At 49.1% G+C, this 23,024-nt stretch overlaps 6 protein-coding genes across 6 annotated transcripts; 3 read left to right on the top strand and 3 right to left on the bottom strand.

Moving 5' to 3' along the window:
- Positions 1 to 1,945: 1,945 nt before the first annotated feature.
- Positions 1,946 to 4,446, bottom strand: PtrM4_074670 (Dimer-Tnp-hAT domain containing protein; the record flags this gene model as incomplete). Its single annotated transcript, XM_066106152.1, has 3 exons — positions 1,946 to 2,345; positions 2,426 to 4,239; positions 4,312 to 4,446. The coding sequence occupies 3 exons, from the start codon at positions 4,444 to 4,446 to the stop codon at positions 1,946 to 1,948; spliced, it is 2,349 nt and encodes a 782-aa protein (XP_065963090.1).
- A 1,740-nt stretch (positions 4,447 to 6,186) lies between these two features.
- PtrM4_074680 (Alpha-N-acetylglucosamine transferase) lies at positions 6,187 to 7,329 on the top strand (the record flags this gene model as incomplete). The annotated part of the gene is made up of 1 exon (XM_001940446.2): positions 6,187 to 7,329. The coding sequence occupies one exon, from the start codon at positions 6,187 to 6,189 to the stop codon at positions 7,327 to 7,329; it is 1,143 nt and encodes a 380-aa protein (XP_001940481.2).
- Positions 7,330 to 7,628: 299 nt separating this feature from the next.
- Positions 7,629 to 9,926, bottom strand: PtrM4_074690 (uncharacterized protein; the record flags this gene model as incomplete). Its single annotated transcript, XM_066106153.1, has 1 exon — positions 7,629 to 9,926. The coding sequence occupies one exon, from the start codon at positions 9,924 to 9,926 to the stop codon at positions 7,629 to 7,631; it is 2,298 nt and encodes a 765-aa protein (XP_065963091.1).
- Positions 9,927 to 12,025: 2,099 nt separating this feature from the next.
- PtrM4_074700 (uncharacterized protein) lies at positions 12,026 to 12,502 on the top strand (the record flags this gene model as incomplete). Its single annotated transcript, XM_066106154.1, has 2 exons — positions 12,026 to 12,089; positions 12,204 to 12,502. 2 exons carry the CDS (start codon positions 12,026 to 12,028, stop codon positions 12,500 to 12,502), a joined length of 363 nt encoding a protein of 120 aa, XP_065963092.1.
- Positions 12,503 to 13,820: 1,318 nt separating this feature from the next.
- Positions 13,821 to 18,656, bottom strand: PtrM4_074710 (uncharacterized protein; the record flags this gene model as incomplete). The annotated part of the gene is made up of 2 exons (XM_066106155.1): positions 13,821 to 17,299; positions 17,528 to 18,656. 2 exons carry the CDS (start codon positions 18,654 to 18,656, stop codon positions 13,821 to 13,823), a joined length of 4,608 nt encoding a protein of 1,535 aa, XP_065963093.1.
- A 557-nt stretch (positions 18,657 to 19,213) lies between these two features.
- Positions 19,214 to 21,807, top strand: PtrM4_074720 (alpha-L-rhamnosidase A; the record flags this gene model as incomplete). The annotated part of the gene is made up of 2 exons (XM_066106156.1): positions 19,214 to 21,677; positions 21,755 to 21,807. The coding sequence occupies 2 exons, from the start codon at positions 19,214 to 19,216 to the stop codon at positions 21,805 to 21,807; spliced, it is 2,517 nt and encodes an 838-aa protein (XP_065963094.1).
- Between the last annotated feature and the right edge of the window lie 1,217 nt (positions 21,808 to 23,024).

Below are 23,024 nucleotides of genomic sequence, written 5' to 3' on the forward strand. Positions count from 1 at the left end.
TTTGCCGAGACTCCATGTCAGCATGATGGATTTCCACAGCAACAGCCTTGGCTATGCGCTCGACATTGTCCGTACGTACTTATGTAGACTAACTACATGCGCCCATTTGGCGGAACATGTCCATGGGTTATGTAGTACTCGTCCGCGAGTGTGTGGCACTGCGCCACACTCGAAACGTTGGTAGTTGGGTGGTTTTAGCACATGATCGTCACTCCTAAATCGGATAACCATCCCGGACTTATAAAAATAGGCCCTTTTTCCTGTCGATCCTGGAAGTCTCCGAGAGTGACTGACGGACCCGGGAGTTCTGATCCAGCTTCCACCAAGATCCTCAACCCCGCAGCATCTTTATCGAGATAGTCCCTACGATCTTGGTACTCCATGTCAACAACCATGATATAAGTGCGATCACTCAAGTTGTCTGCAAGACGCCTCCTTTGTTGGACGCCAGGATCTACACCTGTCGAGTATGGCAGCACGCCTGCAGTAAGCAAATGCTGTTCATTGGCGACTTCTGCACTGTATTTAACAATGCAGCAATGTTTGGCTCTGGGCCTTATGCATCTAGGTACGGGTAGGTGCGTACGTTGAGACCGCCATAACGGAAGATCGGAACAGGGTTGTCTCACTTAGTAGACCAACTTATATCTTTGCAGACAAAAAATCTTTTCCTAATAACAGAGCAGCCAATGAATTTACTCCAATTCTAATTTTTTTGAGTCGGAGATACCCCGTCCTGAGCTATCCTATGGCTTGGCACTGGTTTCCCAGAAAGACCTATACGCTCAATCGGAGAACGTCGTTAGGGCGCATTGTTATCACGGGCATTTGGGACATATCATGGCTATAAACACGGGTACTACTAACACTCTGATGTGGCCTTGAGCTCACACAACGGATCGGGGGGCTCTCGTTGAACCTTCAGCATGTTGTCAATAAACCTAGAGAGGTATGAGTACTACCGCTGTGTGCGAAGCTTCGGCGTAGAGACTAAGTATATATTGACCGTATAGACGTAGAAGATTCCAATTTGTATGTTGGTTTGATCAGGTGCAGCGCGTTTAGTTTTTGGGAGTTTTGATATGGTGTTCCCAGCTCTAGTTTTTCGTCGTTCAGGGAAGGGAAGCCGACTACACCACAGTCCGCAACAATCAATTAAGTGGGTCCTAGAAGGTTCAGATTGGATTGATTGATTACCGCTTTAAGCCTAGTAGTTACCTATAGGAGTTTAAGCCCTACCTAGATAGGTAAGTGGGTCTAGGAGAGTGACCGGATTGAATTGATTGTTGCGGAGTCTAGACTACACGTCTTGACCCAACTCAACCCCACTCTCACCTTGCATGAAAATCCAGTCTCAGACCTAGACTGCTCAAAGCAAATCTGGAATTTCCGGATTGCATCTCCGTCAGCTTACGCACAGAAGCACCGATACACCTAGACCTCGATCATCATAACACTATCAGCTATAAACAACTTACTTTAATGTCGTCAATTAGCGACTATCTGTACCGTGTGTTCTTTCGTAAATAGTTGTATCTTACAGTTAGTACATCTGTCGCAGAGTATGGGGCACATTTTGGGTGACAGGAATACAGATGATCACTGATGCGCAAACCGTGAACATTGCAGTGGATGCTGGATATCATAGCCTGTTCAACAACTCTGGACACCCGAACCTTTCGATCAAGGATGCGAGGCGGTTCGGCTCTGCAAGTCGTTATGTCTCACTTTGTTCAAATGCTTTATCAATGTGGTGATGGACTTGTCCTCAGAGTTGCTATCAGTCAGTTCAGTCAGTCCGGAGCTCTCTGGACTGACTGAACTGACGTCCTGAGGTCACTGAACTGGACTGGACTGACTGCCAAGACTTTTCAATTAAACTAAAACTGACTGACTGAACTGACGTCGCCGCGGCCTGCGGACTGACTGGACTGACTGAACTGAGTTACCTGACGTCGAACTGAGATAAATGCTCCTGTACTTTTGAGATTTCTTCCTCTGATAGTGTGCGCGCTAGCCCAGAAGCTGAGGTAGTTGTTGGCTGTATACCAAGCCTCTTCCAGCTCTTCAAGCTCTGCAAAGCTGAAATAAGCTCTGGCTTCATATGGAGTCTCCGGGTGCCTAACATGTCGCCAAGCTCGCTGAAAGTCCGCTCACAGTCTGCCGCTGCTGCTGGTATTGTTAGGACGTCAATAGCGAACTTTGAGAGTATAGGGAACTGCCCAGCAACTGACTCCCAGTATAGAAGCGGATTAAGAGACAGCCAATCCTCCTCAGCTAACGCTGGTTGCCGCTTCCATATCTCATACTCATCCTCAGCAAGGCTTGCCTCTAACTGCCGTGTGCTTTGCTCAATTGACGACTGTAGAAAAGCTGATCGCGACGTTGAAATCCCTAGCCGGGGCTTCTTACGCGGCGGCGTTACAGTGTGAGCTGAAGTGGCTGCAGAGTCCTTCCGCCCTGCCACATGCGCAGGAATGCCCGGTGGTTATTGTCAAGCCAGCCGTCGCGATAGTGGACACCGTCACGGGCAGTGACATGGGTGTCAGGCACCTTCCAGAGCGCTGAGAGGTGGTGTTTGTAGTGCGGGTGTAGTATTGTAGCAGTGTAGTAGACAGGCGCGTTATCGAATTTTGCGTAGTACTCAGCAAGCTTACAATGCGCAAGGTTAACGTTTGTAATAAGATGATCTTCAGGCGCATCTAGATCTTCGTAATTTACATCCTTAAGGCGGTCTTTGAGAGCCTCAAGCTGGTCAAGAAGCCACTCAAACGTTACTAGAACTTCCCATATAGCGCCGTGTCGGCCGTGTCGGCCGCGACCTTCAAGTAGCCGTGTAGCTTCGGCAAATGGCTCAAGGAGTCGAATGTATTCTGTTATTGTCGCCCAGTCCTTGCCGTTTAGACCCCCTTCGCGTATATATAACCGTGGCTGGGCAGCAGGGAGCTGCTCACGATTCTTCCGGCGTCGTGAGGTTGCTGTTGCAGCACTATGCTCCTCAAGTTTACACTCAATATAGCCATCGATAGGGCCGTGTAGCTCAGCTGCACGGACAAACGTGTTGAAATAGCTATTCCAGCGTGTCTTAACAGGCTTCACAAGCTGCCGGATGTGGGGTGTAACACCTAGAGACTCTGCCTCCTCGCACTGTAGGCGCTCTAGTAGTTGTCGAGTTTGAGGCGTACAGATAGACGCAATCACGTCAAAGAGGACGCCAACAGGACCGTATTTGCGCCACTCATCCATGTACTTCTCCTCTTCCTCAAGGTGTGCGGCTTCATTCTCGTACGCGCTACGGTCTTTGCCCCAAATTACTAATTGTGCGCTTAGGTTGAGTATATGGCAGCAGCACCGCAGCCGCCGCTCGCTTGCGATAAAGCCAAACTCCTCTGCTAAGGACTCAACTGCAGTATCATTGTTACTTGCGTTGTCAAGCACAAAGTACCCAACCCTCGCGTTGTCAACGCCAAATAGCCGAAGTATTGTTGTTGCTGCAGCGGCAATATTATTGCCAGTGTGCGCCCCGTGTAGCTCAGGCAACCCAAGCAGGTGGTCAACTAGCTTGCCCTCGCTGTTAAGGTAATGTACGCAGAGGCCAGTAAAAGCATACTGCCCACCAGTTGAAGTCCAGTTGTCGAATGACACGTGTATAAGCGACCGGGCTTCGCGAAGGTAGTTGGCAACAGCTGGTATGTATGTATTGTACTCAGTAATAATATGATCGTGGAGCGTTTGGTGGCTACGCCAAAGGAGAGCTTCGGCTAGCGGGCTCACGGCCGCAATCATGGCTCGAAACTGCGGCGTTTCTATTACGCGAAGGCTCTGGTTGTCCGCGACTACCCAGTCCTTCAGCGCGTCCTGAAATCGAGAGGTTGAAAAGCTTGCTGCCATCTCGTTTGCTACCTCTTGCGATACTTCTATCCCTTTAGACCTCATAATATGTACTTGGGACTTTGCGAGCGCGCCCATAATATTGCCCTCCCGGCTAGCAATTGGTACAGGTCCGTTAGGTCCGTGTGAGTGTCCAGGCTTGTTGCTTGAGAGGTGTCGGCCGGCGTTTGTAGTGCTGTCAGCCTCGTAGCAAGCCTCCTGCTTCCGTCGTTGATGGCAGTACCGGCAAAGCCAGTAGTTTTTCTTGTACTTGCGGTGCCAGACGGCCCAGCCGTGGCGGTAGATCCAGCTTTTTGGCCCACCGCGACTATTACGCTCAACCTGGCGCCGCTCAAGATACGGCACACGCTTAAAATCAAGCCCGTCGTAATTGTCGTCGTCGTCGTCGTCGTCGCCGTCGTTGGGGAAGTCCGCCTGTACTGCCAAGGGCTCATCAGCCTGGGCCTCGCTCGCAGTATCGCCAACAGTAGGCGCGTTTGATAGCGATGGTAGAGGAGAATTGCGCTTGTCGCATTCTACAAGGCGGCGAAGGCCTGAATTAGAGGGAGTAGACATGAAGTACACCAAGAAGTATTATGGCAACAGTAGTCTAGCGTCGTGTGTATAGCAGACGCGACGCGACGCGACGCGAAAGGCTTACTAGGTGCGCACCGGGTAGCGCATTTCCGCAAACTCTAATTAGCTTAAAGCTAGATGCTTTAACTTATATAGGATTAGTGTCTTTATATCTAGGACTAGCGCGGCTTCGAAGCCGCACTAAATGTGGCTTTCACAACTCTAAAATACTGCTTTAAAAACAGCTAACGTCAGTCTAACGTCAGTCAGTTCAGTCAGTCTGGAGGCTTCTGAACTGACTGGACTGACGTCCAGCTGCCTCAAGAACTGACTGACTGAACTGAGTCTTGGCAGTCAGTTCAGTCAGTTCGAACTGAGTTACCTGACTGATAGCAAGTCTGCTTGTCCTAAAGAGTATTGGATGGGATTGGGGCGCCATGGGTGTCACCTTTCCACACATTGACTCAAAAGTACGACTTAGCAGGATAACATTGCTCCCGGGCTGGCGTCTTTTAAGCAGGAATAGAAAACACCCGCGCAGTTGTATTTATTAGCAAGTATCGTCCCACGGGCAAGCAATCGATGATAGGATAACCACCGCGTTTCAGTCTACAATCTACCCCCAGGATCGTATTGTGGCAGAGATCAATGCAAACGGCTCCAATATGTTACTAATGATTGAGAGAAGAGAGAGCGCCGATAACGTGGAAGAAATTGCATCTACGGAAGGTGTTAATGTGTTGTTGATTGATTAATGTACCAGTACGATTCGAGTTTCGATATGCTCTAACAAAATGGAGTCAACCATACAAGACGTACAGGAACATCACGGATTTGGTTGATATCTACAATCAGCCTGCATTCCGAGGTTGGGTTGTGTCGGTCAGGACTCCGGGTTCATCGCAAAAAAGGCGGAAGACAGTTTGCTCGCGATACCTGCCAAGAAGACATGAGATTGTCGTAAGCATTCCTTCTATACTTAACAACACAGAAGACTAAGGTCAAATCGTCTTCGCTTCCTTACTCATGTGCGTCATTAGCGGCGGTTTTCTCCTCAAAGCCTCGTATTGCGACCGAGCTGCATATGTTGCATGAGTAAGATTTTAAAATTGATGTTTGAGCTTTTTCCTCTGGAGATTGAAACTGAAAGGTTATCGTGCTTGATTTGTGGGGTATGATGTTTGTTCGTATCACTCTCTTGGTAGTAGTTCTATTCAACAGGTTACCAAAGACTTGGATCTGAGTGGCAGGCAGCGCAATGACCGAAGGTGATCTGCACAGGAATCTTTGTTGTCCGAGCGCTCGGCCCTTCTTTCTGATGACTTTCGGAAGACAGCCAACCCCAGTCAGTCTGTTCGTTAGGGATGGGTTGCCTCACCATACCAAGGACCTGGGATCGTGTCCGCTAAGTGCTTACCAACTAATCAAACTACCCATCACTGCCAAGCTTCTCGTGTCAGACTTATAAGACCGACGTGAAGAGGCCGGTGCAGCGAGCGCGAAAGGGATGGGTTTTAAGGAAGGGCATCCGCGGCACTGTCGGCTTTGAAGAGATACCTTCTTTTTTGCCTTGGCATAATGGCGTCTCTTTCCAGGTCACAGCCGGCGTGGATGAAGCCCTCCAGCTCCTGGAGCATTTGGAAAAGCCCTCGATGGATGCGGATTACACTGGCGACAGTGCTGGTAGTGTCGACATTGATTTTTCTCGGCTTCGAAACGGGCGCGTTCGAAAAAGTTCCCATGCCGGCCTTGAGCACTCACAAAAGCATCCACCAAGAGATACCTCCACCAGTCCCAACCGAACCTGTCAAACCAGCGGAACCAGAAAAGCCTGCCGAGCCAGCTAAACCAGCGGAGCCAGCCAAACCAGCGGAACCAGTGGAACCAGCCAAACCAGCGGAAGAAGAAAAGCCAGCGGAACCAGAAAAGCCCAAACCGGTCCCCACACCACCACCGTATATCGACGTGGACCCCAACCCTGCAAATACAAAAGAGGAGAAACTTGCCTACGTCACTTTTCTCTCGGAAACGGTTGATTCGGGCGATAATTTGGAGGAGGACAAGTACTTCCAGGCAATACGCATTCTCATCTGGCAGTTCCTTCACAAACCCGAGACGCGCACGAAGCATGATGTTGTCGTCATGGTGACACCGTCCGTCGGTCAGAAGCGACGCGACCGGCTGAAGAAGGATGGCGCTATCGTGTATCCCGTCGAGTACCTGCACACGCAAAACGACAGCTGGATACACCCCGAGCAGCACCGCTGGGACGACGTCATGACCAAGATGCGCGTCTGGGAAATGACACAATACGATCGCATCCTCATGCTCGATGGTGACTCGATGTTGATCAGATCGCTCGACGGCGTTTTCGACGATCCAGGTGCTCAGCTCATGAAGACCAAGCCCTCCGATGAGTCCGGACTCCCCCCAACATACCTCCTCGCATCCCTATCAGAAGTCTGGGACTCAAGTCACTCGTTCCCGCCCGGGCCTACCACAGGCCTCAAAACGATAGGATACATGAACGCCGGCTTCTTCATGCTTGCGCCTTCACTCGCCGCCTTTGAATACTACAAGCGGCTCATGAACACGCCCGGTTCATTCGACCCCAAATATCCCGAACAGAACCTCATGAACCATGCGCATAGCTGGGATGGGCCTATGCCGTGGCGAGAGATTGCGTATACCTGGAATATCCGTTGCCCGAAAGACGAGGATTTTGACCAAGGGTTGGTAAGTGTCCATGAGAAGTGGTGGAAGCAGCCATACATTTACAACAACGAAAAGACGAAGCAATGGCTGTTTTCCAGGAGATGGGAGATGAAGGGGTGGTATGATGCACTCGAAGAAGTGGAGTCACGTCATTCGAATACCGCATAGCTAGAGCAGCTATGTGAGCCTCTTTATGGGCGTTGCTTTTTTGTAGATATTAAAAGGAACGGGAATAAAATTTTGATGACTTGCTTGTGAAAATATTCACTCTATCACTGCCGTGGCCGCGATTATAGCAGTGATCGGAATGGTCTGGTCTGGTCTGGTCTGAGGGTACAGACCAGACCAGACCAGGTGCTTACATAAGGACCGGTCCGACCAGACCGGTCCGACCAACAAGACCGCCAAGAATGAGGCTGAAGCAAAGAAGGAAGCCGAGGAAATGTGTTTTACTACTGACTGTCAATCTAGTCGTCTTCGTTCTCACTATCCTCGATATCGCTGTTCCCCTCAGCTTGGGGCTTTCCATACCAGGCCCGGAGACACTCGCACGCTTCTATAATATCTGCCTTCAGCCTACCACGGCGATCGACGATAGTAAGCTTCGCGCTACTAAAAAGACGTTCGCATTCATCCGACATAGGCGAGATCGCAAACATGTCTAGAGCGAAGCGAGCGAGATCTCGTTGGGAGTCGTAGCGAGATAGCCAGTACGCAATAGCCTCATTGCAACCTGCCTCTTCGTTATGAAGCCGGTCAGTAGAGATGTATTGTTCATACAAATCAGTTGTAGAAACTGGAGCGTCTATTCGAATGCGCTTATGTTCCCGCTGGCGATCAAATGCTGGGTCAGGATCTCTCTCCTTCCTGGCTGGTGGTGGCAGCATCTCGACAGGGTACCTTCCCTTATACTCTGTCTCCCAGAGATGCTTCACCGCTAATTGTGCGTTTTCAAACCACCTCTTCTTCTCTTCGTCGCCATGAAGAACCCACTCTTGCCTGAACCATCCCCACTTGCGATATGGATCAAGGATTTGAGCCGCATAATATGCCGGTGGAAGGTCAGTATCTTCAGGGAATCGATTTTGCCAATTCAGCTGCTGATTGTTATAGTACTCAACGCACTTTAACCAAGCAGCATCAGCGCAGCCTTGAAGGTACTTCCATGTAAAGTTGTTATCGTCCTCAGTGTGGATGTCGTGGTAGTGATCCTTCGTCTCGCTTATCTCCCGGAGAAGGCAGTCCAAAGTTGAAAACCAGTCCGCAAGTGACGTCTTCTTACCTTCAGAAAGCAAAGTTGCAGCATAGAAGTCTTTGAGAGCGAGTTCAATCTTTTCAAGCTCAAACCAGTGCTGTCCATCAAGCTTAAAGTTCGCGATCCCTACGGAGCCCTTTCCAGGTACATGACGAGCCGAGAAGAGCTCTAAACGTTCTCGAACATTTAATGCACGTGTAATCGAATAAAACCATGAGTTCCAGCGGGTCGAGTTGTTCTGGATAAGCTCAAGCCCGTCGAATTGCGAAAGATCTCCGCCGATAATAATTGTAGCAAACTCCTCACGCCGTTGTGGAGTAAGCCTGATGTATCGCACCAGGTTGTGAAGACGACCCAAACATCCGAACTTCTTCCAGAGCTCTTCCACCTTCGTATAGTCGCCACGTTGATGATGCTTCTCCAGCTTCGCAAGATACTTCTCACAGTTTCGCCCCATAAGGAACGCCTGGCAACAGAGGTTGATGACATGGCCCAAGCAACGCAGCCGGCGATGACGACGTTGTTTTGACTTCATCCATGGGCAGAGATCCTTGAGTATAAACTCAACAGCGGTATCATTTGCCGAGGCATTATCCAGCATAAAGTATCCAATCTGATCTCCGCTAATGTCGTATTCTTCCAGCAATTCAAGGACCACCGATCCAAGATTCTCTCCAGTATGTTCGCCGTATATACGTCGCATACCTAAAGCGGTAACACGTCGCATGCCGGTAGTATCAATCCACATAGCGACGACGCCTAGGATAGCGTAAGGGTTTGGTGAAGTCCAGAGATCAAAGGAGATAGAGATCCTACTCCGTGAATGGTGTAGGTCCTCCCTAAGCTGTTGCTTCTTCGATATGAATGCATTCATTACCCAGCTTCGGATAGTCTTCGCAGCCTTCGGGAGGTGGTTGAGTAGTGCCGGATTTAAAAAGAGGAGTAGTTCACGAAAGTACTGGTTCTCTAATTGAAAGAAGGCGATATGGCAGTACACAATCCAACGAATTAGAAGCTCTTTAAACTTCTCTACTGACTCCTTCCAGAAAAAGATGCTGGAAGCAGCCCCATCCTTTTGCTGGTCGATTATAGACTTCCGTACAGAACCCTTTCGCTTGATGCCACTCTGGGGATCAATCTGGTGCTTCTGTTCCAGGTGATTCCGGATCCTAGAAGTGCCATTGATGACAAACAACTCTTGCTTGCTCTTCCCAACCCTGCACTCATGGCAGTAATACACCTCTTTCTTATCGCTATCTCGAATGTATTGGAGTCCGTACTTCCAGATGTGTGATGTACCTTGACGGAAATCCTTCCTTGCAATTATTGCACGTTTCACGTACGTGATACCGCCCTGCACGAACTCATCTGGAGATTCGTGATATTGAATAGGAGTGGGTGATAGTATAGGGGTGGGTGATGACGTGGGGATAGGAGATGGAGTAAGAGACGTTAAATCTAGTCTTATAATATTCGATGGGGACGGTGAGGTTGGTGTTGAAGGCTCCATAACAATAGTATATAAGTAGGTTGTTAAGGACTTGATTGTTCTATGTAAGTAGAAGACTTACCTTGATCTTAATGACTCATATTGTGCTAAATTTTCTGGCTAGATTAGTCTAAGATCTAGTCACGTGGACCTATTTATAGCCGGACCGGTCCGATCATCTAGACCGGTCCGACCACGGTCTCAAAAAATCGCCAGACCAGACCAAGTCTTGGCGGTCTAGACCAGACCAAGACCAAGTCAGACCAGACCATTCCGATCACTGGATTATAGCTCCATAGTATCAAAGAATATATAATTAAATGTGATTTATTCATATAGCCGCTCAAGCTCACCATCTGTCCTCGATTGAGGGTGTTGTAGTATTCAGGGCGCCCACTGAGCACTTGGACGGCTACTAGCCTGCAGAGATGTCAACAAGCAAGTCAAGCTGGCTTGATTCTTATCGATTGCAGATCACAGACCATTCTCTGGGACGTGCCACTGTGCACGAGCCTCTATATTGTCTGTGATCTGCAATCGATAAGAATCAAGCCAGCTTGACTTGCTTGTTGACATCTCTGCTAGCCTGTGTTGGGATCGTCGGGATTGTTGGTCACAAAGATCTCGACATCTCGTATGCAGCACTCATGTGCGCGATCTCCTCGGCGGCTTTGTGATCGAGGTGTTGTTTAACGTTTTGTGCTGGCGTCAGCCACTCTCTGCTAGGCCGCTGTAAGCCTTCGCCGCGACATGCTTCCTGCTTGGCGACTGAAGAGTGAACGAATGCCGGTAAGACTCAATTATAATCTGCGGATGACTCGCCGATCAGCCAGTGTTGCCCTACCCTTATTCGTCCAATAACGGTCGCGCAGTTCATTGCGACGGGCGATACATCGAAGCGAGTTATATCGCTGCAATCCTCCAATGCCGGCTCAAGCACTTCGTCCGCCCAACTCGAGCAGGTTCAAGTCAAAGCAGGCAATGAGTACACCATAACACTTACACCTTGGCGTACTACACTGGAAAACCATCGATCATATGACTTTGACGAGAGCTCTACCGAGCTTTTCCACTTTTACCTCCCCGGCGAGATGCGAATACTTTGCGCCCATGGCAAAGAACGGAGTAGCCCTGTCGCTTGGGACTAGACCTCATAGAGTCGCCCATCTGTAGTAACTTGAAATAGTTCTTTAATCAATTCTCGAACAGCTTTGCAGAAAGAATGGGCATGAAGCGTGTGCTGTCACCATGTAGCAGCATAGCAGACGCTCTGCCGTCTAAGGCGGGAGCAGCTCGTATAGAATGACAGAAAGTTACAGGTGGATGTTCGCGTTGTCGACGTAGAAAGAATCTCATCTGCTGGCTATGAAGTCCATTCTCCGTTATTTTTCGGTAGATTGACTGCTTTCTTTGCGAGTAAGAGTTTAACGACGGTACTGTGCTTGCTTCTTGCTAAGTCTGATAACAACATTCTTAGAGTCGTCTTTTGAGTATGGGCCGACTCCACGGTTCGCGAGTCGTGTCTCGACCATCACGTGTCCTCTTTCTACCACAAAGGATAATGGTGTCCTCCTTTTGCAGTATTCCTTATTCACATTGTCTATATCGAGTCCGCGCGCTCACGCCCCCCTGATGGAATCTGCTTTTCTCTTCTCTGTTGCACGTATGATCGGCGTCCGCGTGTTCTGGGGTGGCCTGGCAATATTTCTAGCGAAACAGTAACAATCATCCATTAATAGGTGTGAGGAGATGTGAGCACACGAGAGCAGGCTTGGCGTGTAGTAAATTACGCACTTGAGAAGAAGTTACCATCCCGCGACAGTCATATGCCTGCGAATTTTTTCAAGGGAGCCTGACGCAACTGAGCGCTAAACTAACTGTGGCGGCTCATGCGATGGATAAATCAGCAGGTAGCAGTGGTATGTACTTACTTAGATTCCGGAGTTTCCGGGACGGATGACAGCTGTACCCGGGGCCGAAGGACAGCTGTGTCTGGGCCCGGACGACGTCTAAGCTACCGGTAGCTGACCGGGATGTTGATCACCCGGGGATATTGATCACTCACAAATCCCAGCACTCCCACACAAAACACGTGTTGTCTCTCTACACACTCAATCAAAATGGGCGACCGTGAAGCAGCTATACAAGCAGCTATCAGCGATATCGATGCTGGTGTTTTCCTAAGTTAGAGGGCGGCAGCAAAGGCGTACAACATCCCGCAATCCACAATCTCAACACACATACACAACAGACAAAGCAACCAAGCCAGCCACGTATACCAGCAGCGATTGACTCTAGAGCAGGAGGACTTCCTCGTACAATGGATACTCGAAGAAGACGCACGAGCTTTTCCTCCCTCCCACGCACGCGCACGAGAAATGGCGAACCGAATCCTCCGGATGAATGGAGACCACAGACCCGTAGGCAAGCATTGGATGGCTGCCTTCCTCAAGCGCAACCCACGCGTCGCATCTGTTGTAGGCCGAAAGATTAAAGCTGCTCGAGCTGAGGGAGCGACACTAGTACAGATACGCGCGTTCCTTGAGCTCTTTGAGAGGACTCGTACGAGGCTAGGTATGAGAGCTGAGGATATATAGAATATGGATAAGACTAGGAAGGCCTTAGGTGTATGTGCCAACACCAGAGTACTCGCATCTAGTCAGAAGAAGGAGGCTTACCATTAGTCTCTAGAGAACCGCGAGTGGGCGTCGGTAATCGAGTGCGTATTAGCTACGGGCAAGAAACTTCGCTGTTTAGTTATTTTTAAAGGGAAGAGCCTACAAAGCACTTAGTTCCTAGCAATAATTCCTAAGTAGCTTTACACAACGTTAAAGAATAGCTAGACATTAAATGCGATAGGAGTTGAGTGGTTAGAGCGGGTGTTTCTACCCAAGACAGCTCTACTAGATGATCGTTAGAGGATGCCAATCCTTAATAGCTATAGTAGCTATATAAGTCTAGATTTTCTATAGACTTGTAAACAGAATGAAGTCTATCTTCTATTTCTACCTGCGCACGCTTCTTATATCTTACAGCCTCTAGATCTCTCGGTTTTCTCGGTTGTAAAGAGATTTTACCGCCAGCAAATTTAGGCTCTGTCGTACCTTAACGACGCCGCACTAGTAAAGAAAGAGCGCTTTATTATAGCTTATTATCACGCAAGAGAGCGCGCTATTACTAAGAGAGTTATCTAGGCAGGATAGGCTACTGCAGGTATCTGCCTATTTAATATTAACTAGGTAGTCAATTCATCTTAAGTAACTTAACGGCCTATCACTCCACCGCGTTAGGATCAACCTCAATCTACTTAGAGTTATCTCTCTACCCCTTACAGACCTCGTGAGGTTTTTGTAGCGCAGCGGCAGCTTTATAAGGACGAAAGTCTTAGGCGAAAGACTTATTAATTTATCAAGAAAGTTAGCAAGGCACTTGCTATAGCAAATATACGCGTAGCACAGCTAGAAACAGAGAATAGAAGAATCTATAGTTAACTTAAGGCTCTTAAGCCTTGACAGCTACGAAAGAAGGTTCGTGTTAACCTAAATTAACGCTTTGTAGATGTAGATACAATTATGGTTGCTGTATAGGCCTCACAGCTTCTTTAGGCACAGCGCGATGTTAATGCTAAGGAAAAGGCTGTAGAAAGAACAGCAGCTGAAATAGTAGCTTAAACGCTTAAGTCTATGTGTATAGAGTTGTCAGATCAGATAAGATATTGCACAAAAGTGATGGATGTTTATGATTTATTTGTTCTTGTCTCTGTTCTAAGGTGCGCGCTGAGAGTTTTGTTCTGCTAAGACGCTAACCCGTTATTAGCTAGCGGTGTCGGCACTTTCGGCTCGACACGCCTGCTATCTGACACACCCCCTCAGCTTGGAAGGCATATTGCAAGCTGCATAAACTGGTTGATCGATCCTACATAATGAGGCCTTCCAGTTGCTCTTGCACCTCCTTGAGCTCAATCTCTCTGAGCGGGGCTTCTTCGCGCTCGACGAGTCCCAGTTGATCAAGGAACCTGGCCCATTTATTGGCTGGCAGTGGCTTTGTGAACCCGTCTGCGATCATGTTGTCAGACGGCACATACTCTACCTTGATCACCTTTCGGGTAACCTCCTGTCGTAGCCAGTGATTGTGTATGTCAACGTGCCGAAGCTTTGTTTGCAATTTGGCAACGTCTTCATTTACTAGACGGATCGTCTGAGTATTGTCGCACTTGATTGTGATAATTGGATTGCTTAGCTTTACCTGAAGCTCTTTTAACAACCGCGACGTTAAGATTGCCTCCTTAGCAACTTGTGATAGGGCAAGCAGCTCTGCTTCTGTTGTTGATGTTGTCACAGTATCTTGCTTGCTTGCTCTCCAGGCGATGAGTCCTCCGAACAGCTTGATTGCGTATCCCTGCGAGCTTTTCCTGTCCAGTGTGTTGTCTGCAAACGACGCGTCACTTGCTACCTCGAGGCCATCGCCTCTACCGAGTTCGAGGGCTAGGGATTCTGTTTTCTTGAGATACAGGAGCACACGGTCTGCAGCGTCTTGGTGTTCTGTACTTGGATTGATTAGGAAGCGAGCAAGTCGTGATGTTGCAAAGGCTATGTCGGGTCTTGTTGTGACTGCAGCGAATAGAAGCGATCCAATCTTGCGTTGGTACTTGTTGACTTCAGCTGGTGCTGCGAGTCCTTCTCGTGGTCGGAGTTCGATGCCTGACATTGGCGTATCATGCCTTACATTTTGGTGGTTGATGAGTTGACTGATTTTGTCGACGTATGCAGCTTGAGATAGCTGTATGGTCTTCTGCTTGCGATTGCGCATAACCTCTACACCGAGAAACCACTGTAAGTTGTCTCCTCCCGTACAAGCGTATTTTTCTTGGATCCAGTTGATGGCCTTCATGGCCTCTGATTCTTGCTTTGAACGGTACGCAACGATGATGTCGTCCACATAGAAGAAGATGATAACTCCGTCTTTGATCATGCAGCATGGCTCCTGTGGTATTTGTTGAAACCCTATCGAAGCAAGAGTTGCGGTGAATTCTTTCTGCCACAGTAATGGTGAGATCCGGAGCCCGTAGAGTGCCTTTTGCACTTTGAGTAGAGTGCCAGGCTTCTGATATCCTTTTGGCATCCTCATGTATATTTCTCTGTCGATTGCAGCATGCACAAAAGCATTAGTGACGTCGTATTGTTTCAGCTCAAGATCGTATTTGGCGGCGATTGCCATAAGCATTCTGAATGAGCGTCCTGCCAATGTTGCTGCGTATGTGTCTTGGGAGGTGATGTTGCGTTGTTGGTCTCCCCTTACTACCAATCTTGCCTTGCATTTGATGAGGCGGTGATGCTTGTCGAGTTTGTAGGTGTATACCCACATACAGTCTAGGATCTGGTGCCCTGCTCGTTTGACTGGTGATGCTTGGACCTCAGTCCATGACTTCATTTGTTGGTGACTCCGAAGGTGTGTCTTTTCTGCTTCCTTGAACATTTCGTATAGTGGATGGTCTTCCAGCTTTGAGTATGCTGTTGGGAGTGGCGGTAGCTGGTTACGATGGGGCTTGATTCCCTTGGATAGTAGTCTCTTCACCTGAGCCTTGTCGATTGACTTTCCTTCGTGTTGACCAATGTGTCCTGATTCGGTGCCGGCCATGAATGCGGCTGCCCATGGACTGGTCATTGATGTTGATTGGTTGGACATGTTCGTCATATCCTCGTTGTTCACCTCTCCTTGAACTAGCAAGGCCACAGGTGGAGGAGTTGGTGGCGGGGTTAGATATGCCTCTACCACCTTCCTTCCTTGGTGGTATCTGGTTTTCTGAGTGCGCGGGCTCTCTTCCTGCGTCGTATCGTCCTCGTAGAACGTCTCGGTTTCTGCTTGTTGGCTCTGAGTACCTGGGAGTTCGACTGTTCTCACCCACGTTGCGATTTCCTCTAGGGTGTTGTGCATGAGATTGTCCATCAGGTCCTCAGTCTTGCCATTGAAGATTGTTTCTTCGTCAAACACTACGTCGCGAGTGCTGATTACCTTTGCCATAGATGGGATCCATATGCGGTAAATGTTCGTCGACTGGTATCCCACTAGGTATCCAATCCAGGCCTTCGGATCTAGTCTCTGTAGCCTGGACTTTCCTCTGTGGGTGTCGTCTGTCATTGCGAAAGCCTTACACCCATATGCTTTTAGGTGAGCTTGATTTGGTTTTCGAGGTCCGGTGACTATGCCGTTCATGGCAGCTGCGTGTGTATAGAATATTTCGTATGGTGTCTTCCAATTGTTTGGGTAATTTGGCGTTCGATTGTATAGGTATACCGCCGCTCTGGTAGTTTCTGGCCAGAGTTCCCATGGAAGGTTTGCATCCAGTCGAATTGCGCGTGCCTTTTCTTTTATAACACCCCCTGAGCGCTCAGCTCCTCCGTTTTGAGCTTGAGTATCTGGAGCGGAGGGCTCGAGTTTGATTGATAGGGACGTGCACCATTTTTCGACCTCTTGTTTGACGGTAACGATCTCGTTGTCAGTCTCGATGACTTTGACTGTGATGTTGAATTGTTTCTTCATGAACTGGACGAAGAGGCCTAGGAGGCGAATGATTGAGCGAGCCGGTCTGTTGTCCTTGAAGTAGAAGTCCCATGTGTATCGGGACCGTCGGCAAGTGATCAGCATTTGGCTCTTCTCCTTGGTGAAACTGCCGTCCTCATACTCATGGAAGTCGATGGCTACCCTTTCACCTGGCCCTTCGTCGTTCAGTCTAGGCGTCCTGCGTATTTGTCGTTTCGATTTTGACCTGCCGCAGGCGTCACACTCCACGGTGGTGATGCCCTTGATCCTCACCCCCTCAGATTGCTGCACGAGGTGCTCGATCGCGGATGGCCCGGGATGTCCGAGTCGTTTGTGCCATAGTATGGCAGTAGCCTTTTGTGGTGATCGTTTGGCTCGATTCATACGCACATGAAAGGCTGAAGTTGATGTAGTAGGTGGCTCGATAACCCATTGCCCATAGTGTTCCGATAAGGTGGCAATGGTTGAACCATCCCATCGTCGTAGGCTTGTCGGGTCTCCTCGATTGTCCCACCATATACCTTGTCTTCGGAGCAGCCTGAATGATACGAGGCTGCAGAGGAAGTCTGGGCACCAGGCAACATTGCTTAGGTGTAGAATTTGTTTGCCCTGAGCCCCCTCTGCCGTCACCTTGACTGCTCCGTATCCTTGTATCCAAACCCTTGAGTTGCCAGCCCAAATGTAATCTCCCATCGCAGGCGGGCGTACGTCTTCGAGCCTTGAGAGGTTGTTGCAGATGTGCGTCGTCGAGCCAGAATCCAGGATGAATGCATCCTTTAATGGGTATCCTTGATTGCTCGCATTGAATGCCGCTTTCATCATGCCCTCGTCCAGCCTCGAGATCTCGCGTCCATCTAGTCAATCAGTGACTGAGTCCGGTGTTTGTGATGTCTTGATGTAGGGTGTAATCGATCGTGATGCCGTAGTTAGGCGTGGTCGCTTCGTTTCCAGGTTTGTTTCCTGTATTATTCTTTGTAAGTCTGCATCATGCTGAAGTTTGTACTGTACCAGCTTTGTGATGTGTTTGTTCGGTTTGAACCAATCTGGGGTCTCCAAAGTTGGGTTGACATAGTAGCAGCTACTGATGTCATGGCGTTGTTCACAAGCAGGACATATATCGCCAGCTTCTGCTGTATTCCTTTTCTGGAATTGCTTGGACTTGTTGCCAGGTGCATTCATTTTGCGTTTGTTTGTTTGCCTTTGGTTTCCCTGGCTAGGGTTGGTAGATGGCGCTCTAATTTGCACACTTGAGGCGTCCCCCTGTGTGTTCGAGTCGGATTCACCGCTCGCCGCGTAGGCTGCTTCACCCGTCATAAAGGCACTTCTTGATTTGCCTCGTGTTGGGTGAGCTAGGCTCATATGTTCGCGGAAGAGTTTCATCATCTGCCTTCTTTCTATATTGTTCCGGTCGCTTCCCGCTCCAGTGAATGTTGCCATCCATGCTGGGGCAATCTTAGAGACTGCTTTTAGGAAGTCGTCCACAACCAGCTTGCTTTGTATCACGTCCCCTATCTTTAGGGCTTCGGCGCGAGTTGCAGCTTGGTCGTATTCGCTGAGCCATGATTCCCAATTTTGCGGGCTTCTCATAGGTCTCAAGGAATCGTGGTACCTCTCTCGTACCCTTCTGATCTCATCGTCGAGGTCTACTCCAACTGCTACCTGGAGGTTTGTGATCCAGGTGCGGAGAGTTCCATGTTCCTCAAAGCAGCTCACTTGGAGGTGTGGGCTAACTGTTGCATTCAGGTGTCTGATCATTGCCGCAATGTTTGTGCGTTCGTCTCGATAGTTTCGTTCGCGTATTTTGTATGATTCAAAAACCATCTTGAATTCCCTTGAGTCCCCATCGTATGCCTCCTTCCCCTCCGCTGAGAGTTCTGAGTATCGAGCTGGTATGGCTGGAGTTTGAACAGCAGGGTTGACTATGTCAACTGTATCTTGTGTAGGCGCTCGGGCATTGGCTCTCGCGGTTCGTGTAGAGGAGGATGGAGCTGATGATGTATTTCTCAGAGCAGCGGCTGGTTCATAGTCGGATACGAGTGGAGGGAGAGGTTCGGTCGGCTTTGTACGAGGCTGTGTGTTGCCCGCTGGATCTACAATGTCCCAGATCTCTAGGGCTTCGCATTGCATCTTGATTTGGCGGTACCAGGGGATCCATTTGCTCGAGTCGGTTAGGATAACTGTCGCGTCCCTCTGGTTCTGGTTTATCGTCATTATTGCGTGTTCGTTGCTCTTTATAGAGGCAGTGAGACTCTTAATTGTCAGATCAGATAAGATATTGCACAAAAGTGATGGATGTTTATGATTTATTTGTTCTTGTCTCTGTTCTAAGGTGCGCGCTGAGAGTTTTGTTCTGCTAAGACGCTAACCCGTTATTAGCTAGCGGTGTCGGCACTTTCGGCTCGACACGCCTGCTATCTGACAAGAGTGGCAATTGTAACTACGTTGAGAGAATAAACACGTGTTTTGTGTGGGAATGCTGGAATTTGTGAGTGATCAATATCCCCGGGTGATCAACATCCCGGTCAGCTAGCTTAGTCCGTGGCGCAATTGGAAGAGGTGCGAGAAATTTCCGGGTCGGAGCTTATTTATCCGTTTTACGCGTTTGGACCGGCCAAGCCATTGTGCCAAGGCCATCGCGGCAACGTCAAAAACCACATCATACCGGCAAGCTCGGTACAAAGACGAGAACTTCACTCTTGAATTGAGGTTGATGAACATATGTTTCGTCAATCCGCACACATAGTCTCCCCTCACCGCCTCTCTTCTCGATGACTGCACGACCGTGCTGTTTGCGCACCAATAGACTTTTACGTCCGCTTGGGATCGATGCGTTCCCTGTGGAATTCAGCTGGCAACTAACAGCAAAGGAAGATGTTTGCAACATCACTCAGTCCTTCTACGAACTTCAAGTTTCCACATCTTTATCTTTCGAATCTGAAGCTATCGTTTGGGACAGCGGGAAGATAGCTACAAGCAAAAAACCGTCACTTACCGCCATCTATGCGGGAGACAGTGTGAAAAGTCGCACTCGGTACTATTGGCGCCTCCGCGTATGGGACCAATTCGAAGAGACCAGTGACGACACTTGGGATACGGCCGAGCAAGCATGGTTCGAAACAGGGCTGCTGCAGCCATCGGACTGGAAAGCGTCCTGGATTGGTGCTCCTGCGATGAAAACGACTGAGATTTCAGCGAAAGATGACAGAGTCATATATCTCTCCCGTAACTTGCAGCTTGCGCAAACGCCAGTACGTGTACGAGCTTACGCGACAGCTTGTGGATGGTACAAGCTTTTCGTCAATGAACACAATGTCACTGGTACGGCGTTGGTGCCACGCTGGACGCCTTTCGATCAGTTCACTGAATACCAGACTTATGATATTGCTGATTATTTGAAGACTGGCGAGAACGTGATTAGTGTCGTTGTTGCAGATGGGCGGTTCAAAGGACAGATAGGCGCTACTGAAGGACGCTGTCGATACGGAGATCGGCTTTCTGCACTTGTACAGCTCGAGGTGAACACAGATGATGGAAGCACTGTCACATTCTGTACAGACGAGACATGGAGGTCTGTGAAGGGTCCCATTGTTCGATCAGACCCCGTATGGGGTGAACATACCGACTTTCGAATCTCTGTCGAATGGCTGGGGAAGTGTGATACTCTGTCTTCTAACCTTGCCGAGAAAGTCACAGTTTTGACCAAGAAACTCATCGCAGAAGAAGTCGAACGCGTTGAAGAGGTGATGCGCTTGTCACCCAAGGATGTCCTTCGTGCACCTTCAGGAGTGCAAATAGTCGACTTCGGTCAAAACTTTGCCGGAATCATGGCAATCAAGCTCCGCGGCCGGGCAGGCTCCAAAGTCACCATGACATATAGCGAGGTCTTGTCCAGCAATGGAGAGCTTAACATTGATTATCTGAAGCTTCCCGTCCTTCCGCACATCGTACAACGGGACGTCGTAACTCTTGGAGACGATGCAGCTGAGTTTCAGCCATGGTTCACCATCCATGGATTTCGATACGCAGAAGTTCAAGGCTTGGATTACGATCTCAGTCCCTCTGACATCCAAGGAATCGTCCTGGCTTCCAACTTCCCAAACACCGGATCCTTCACCTGCTCGGACGCCCGCCTTAACAAACTCTATCAGAACATTGTTTGGGGTGCACGCAGCAATTTTACCGACATACCAACCGACTGTCCAACTCGAGAGCGAATGGGTTGGACAGGAGATATTCAAGTATTTTCTCCTACTGCTACCTTGCTATTCGACAGTCAGAATTTCCTGCGTCGATTCTTGCGTTGCGTCGCTGCGGAGCAAAATGCCGACGGCACCATCAACCCATACATCCCCAGCGGTGAATCAGAGTTTAGTAATGGCCAGGTGTCGCTCATGTCGAAGATGATGAGGATAACTTCGGGATCAACTGGATGGGGCGATGCTTCTACAATGGTACCTTGGACTCTGTACATGTACTACAATGATGAAGTAGTCCTCTCGCGACAGTACGATAGTATGAAGAGATGGGTGAATAGCTTGGCAGGTCGAGCACGGGACAAGATGAGCTGGGGAAGATGGCTTTTCAACAAATTCGGTGCTGGATGTGGTGACCTTGAGCACTACATCGTGGATACCGGTTTCAGCTATGGTGAATGGCTTCGGGCTGGAAGCGGGTTTCTCACACTGGTCAAGGAGGTTCTGTTCCCGAGCGCCGCTGTTTCTACCGCTTACTTGGCCAACTCATCGCGTCTGCTATCCAACATCGCTAAGATCCTTGGCAAACAGGACGATGCAGACCACTATCTCGCACTCTCGCAGAAAACATCCGAAGCGTGGCGCTCTGCGTTCGTCCGACGAGGCGGTTCCCGCATTGCAGGAGACTTCCAAGACGATTACGTCCGCGCCCTCGCCTTCAATCTCGTCGAGCCAGAGCAAAAGCCAGCAGCTTTGGAGCGCCTCGTAGAGCTGATAACGCAAGCCGGCTACCATCTGCAAACAGGCTTCATGAGCACCGGACTGCTGCTCCCTACACTTGCAGAACACGGCAGGTCAGACATCGCGTACCGCCTCCTGATGCAAGACACGGTGCCATCGTGGCTCTATCCTGTGTCAAAGGGCGCAACGACTCTGTGGGAGACCTGGGAAGGTTACGACGGCAAAGGCAATGCGAAGATGTCGCACAACCACTATGCATTCGGCAGTGTGGCACAATGGTTGCATGAGAGGGTTGCCGGTATGAAGGCAGTCGAGCCGGGGTACAGGAAGATCAGGGTGGAGCCTTTGATCGGAGGCGGATTAACTCATGCTGAGGCTTCTTTGAAGACGCCATTGGGCTTCGCGAAGAGTTCCTGGAGCCTGAATAGGGAGACAGGCATGGTGAGGCTTGAGATTGTGATTCCGCCTTGTGCCACAGCTGAGGTGGTGTTGGCCGGCTCTAAGATTGAAACTATAGAGTCCGGACAACACTCCTTTCAATACAAGTTAGACTAGGGGAGTAGAAGATAGGAATAGAAGATAAATAAGGGCCTAAGTAAGGAATCTAAGAGAGACTGCCCTAAGTAATAAATCTAATTTAATAATTTAATTTTCGATTACTTGAACTATTGTCGAAGTATCTTCGCAAGGACTGCATACAATCTATTTACATTGTTATCTTCAGCGGATTTGCTTCTCCATGCCACAATACCGTCTGGCCTTACTAGGACAGCCCCTTTGCCTTCCACTCCTGAAAGCTGACCCCATTTTCCATCAATATCTTCCAGCTTTTTACCATCAATAGGAACAACGTGAATCAATTCATGTTCAACTCGGCTCCAGGCAGTAAGGTCTGCCGTAAAGAGAACGAACCGGTCCAAGCACAGAAGATCACGGGACGAGACAACAACATGACCTTCTTTCCTAAACCACATGTGGGGAAAGTGATGCCCAGGTATTGTTGAAGGGTGGTATTCCGTAGTGTTCAGCTTTCCATCACTGTCTAGTTGGCCATCGTGAAAGTTATCCCGACCCTCATTATTGATATCAGCAGTTGGGTAAAACCAGCCAATCTCTGTCCCCAGTGCCTTGAACTCGCTATCGAGGACTGATTGTGCTCTCTGCACATCTGCATGCACTTGAGAATGACATGAATGACTTTCGTCGACCAGTGCTTGAATCGCACTTTTATTCTCGGCGACTGAAGTGTCTCTGCCGATCCCCAAAGCCTTGTCCATAATCATATTGTGACTCTGCATATTGACCAGGCTCGATTGCGCTACTCTTTCTCCAATTGGGCGACGTTCTTCATCGTAGGTGTCGAGAAAGTCGCTTTTCCCAAGCTTGTCCTGAAGCATCAAGGCTAGTTTCCAAACAAGGTTATTGGCATCTTGGATACCGGTGTTGAGTCCGAGAGCACCCCAAGGCGGGAGTCACATCCACCATCGATCAAACCCCGCATATGGATCTGCTCAGCATATATATCATCTTGATAGTGTTGTTTCACAAATTATCTACATCGGCAACTCGGCCATTCTTGAACAGTTTTTATTTTCCATTTGAATTGTTGCAGTGGACTCAAGCATGTACCGAATCGGAAGCACTC

This window comes from Pyrenophora tritici-repentis, chromosome 3, assembly GCF_003171515.1.
Source record: "Pyrenophora tritici-repentis strain M4 chromosome 3, whole genome shotgun sequence".
Classification (NCBI taxonomy): Eukaryota; Fungi; Ascomycota; class Dothideomycetes; order Pleosporales; family Pleosporaceae; genus Pyrenophora; species Pyrenophora tritici-repentis.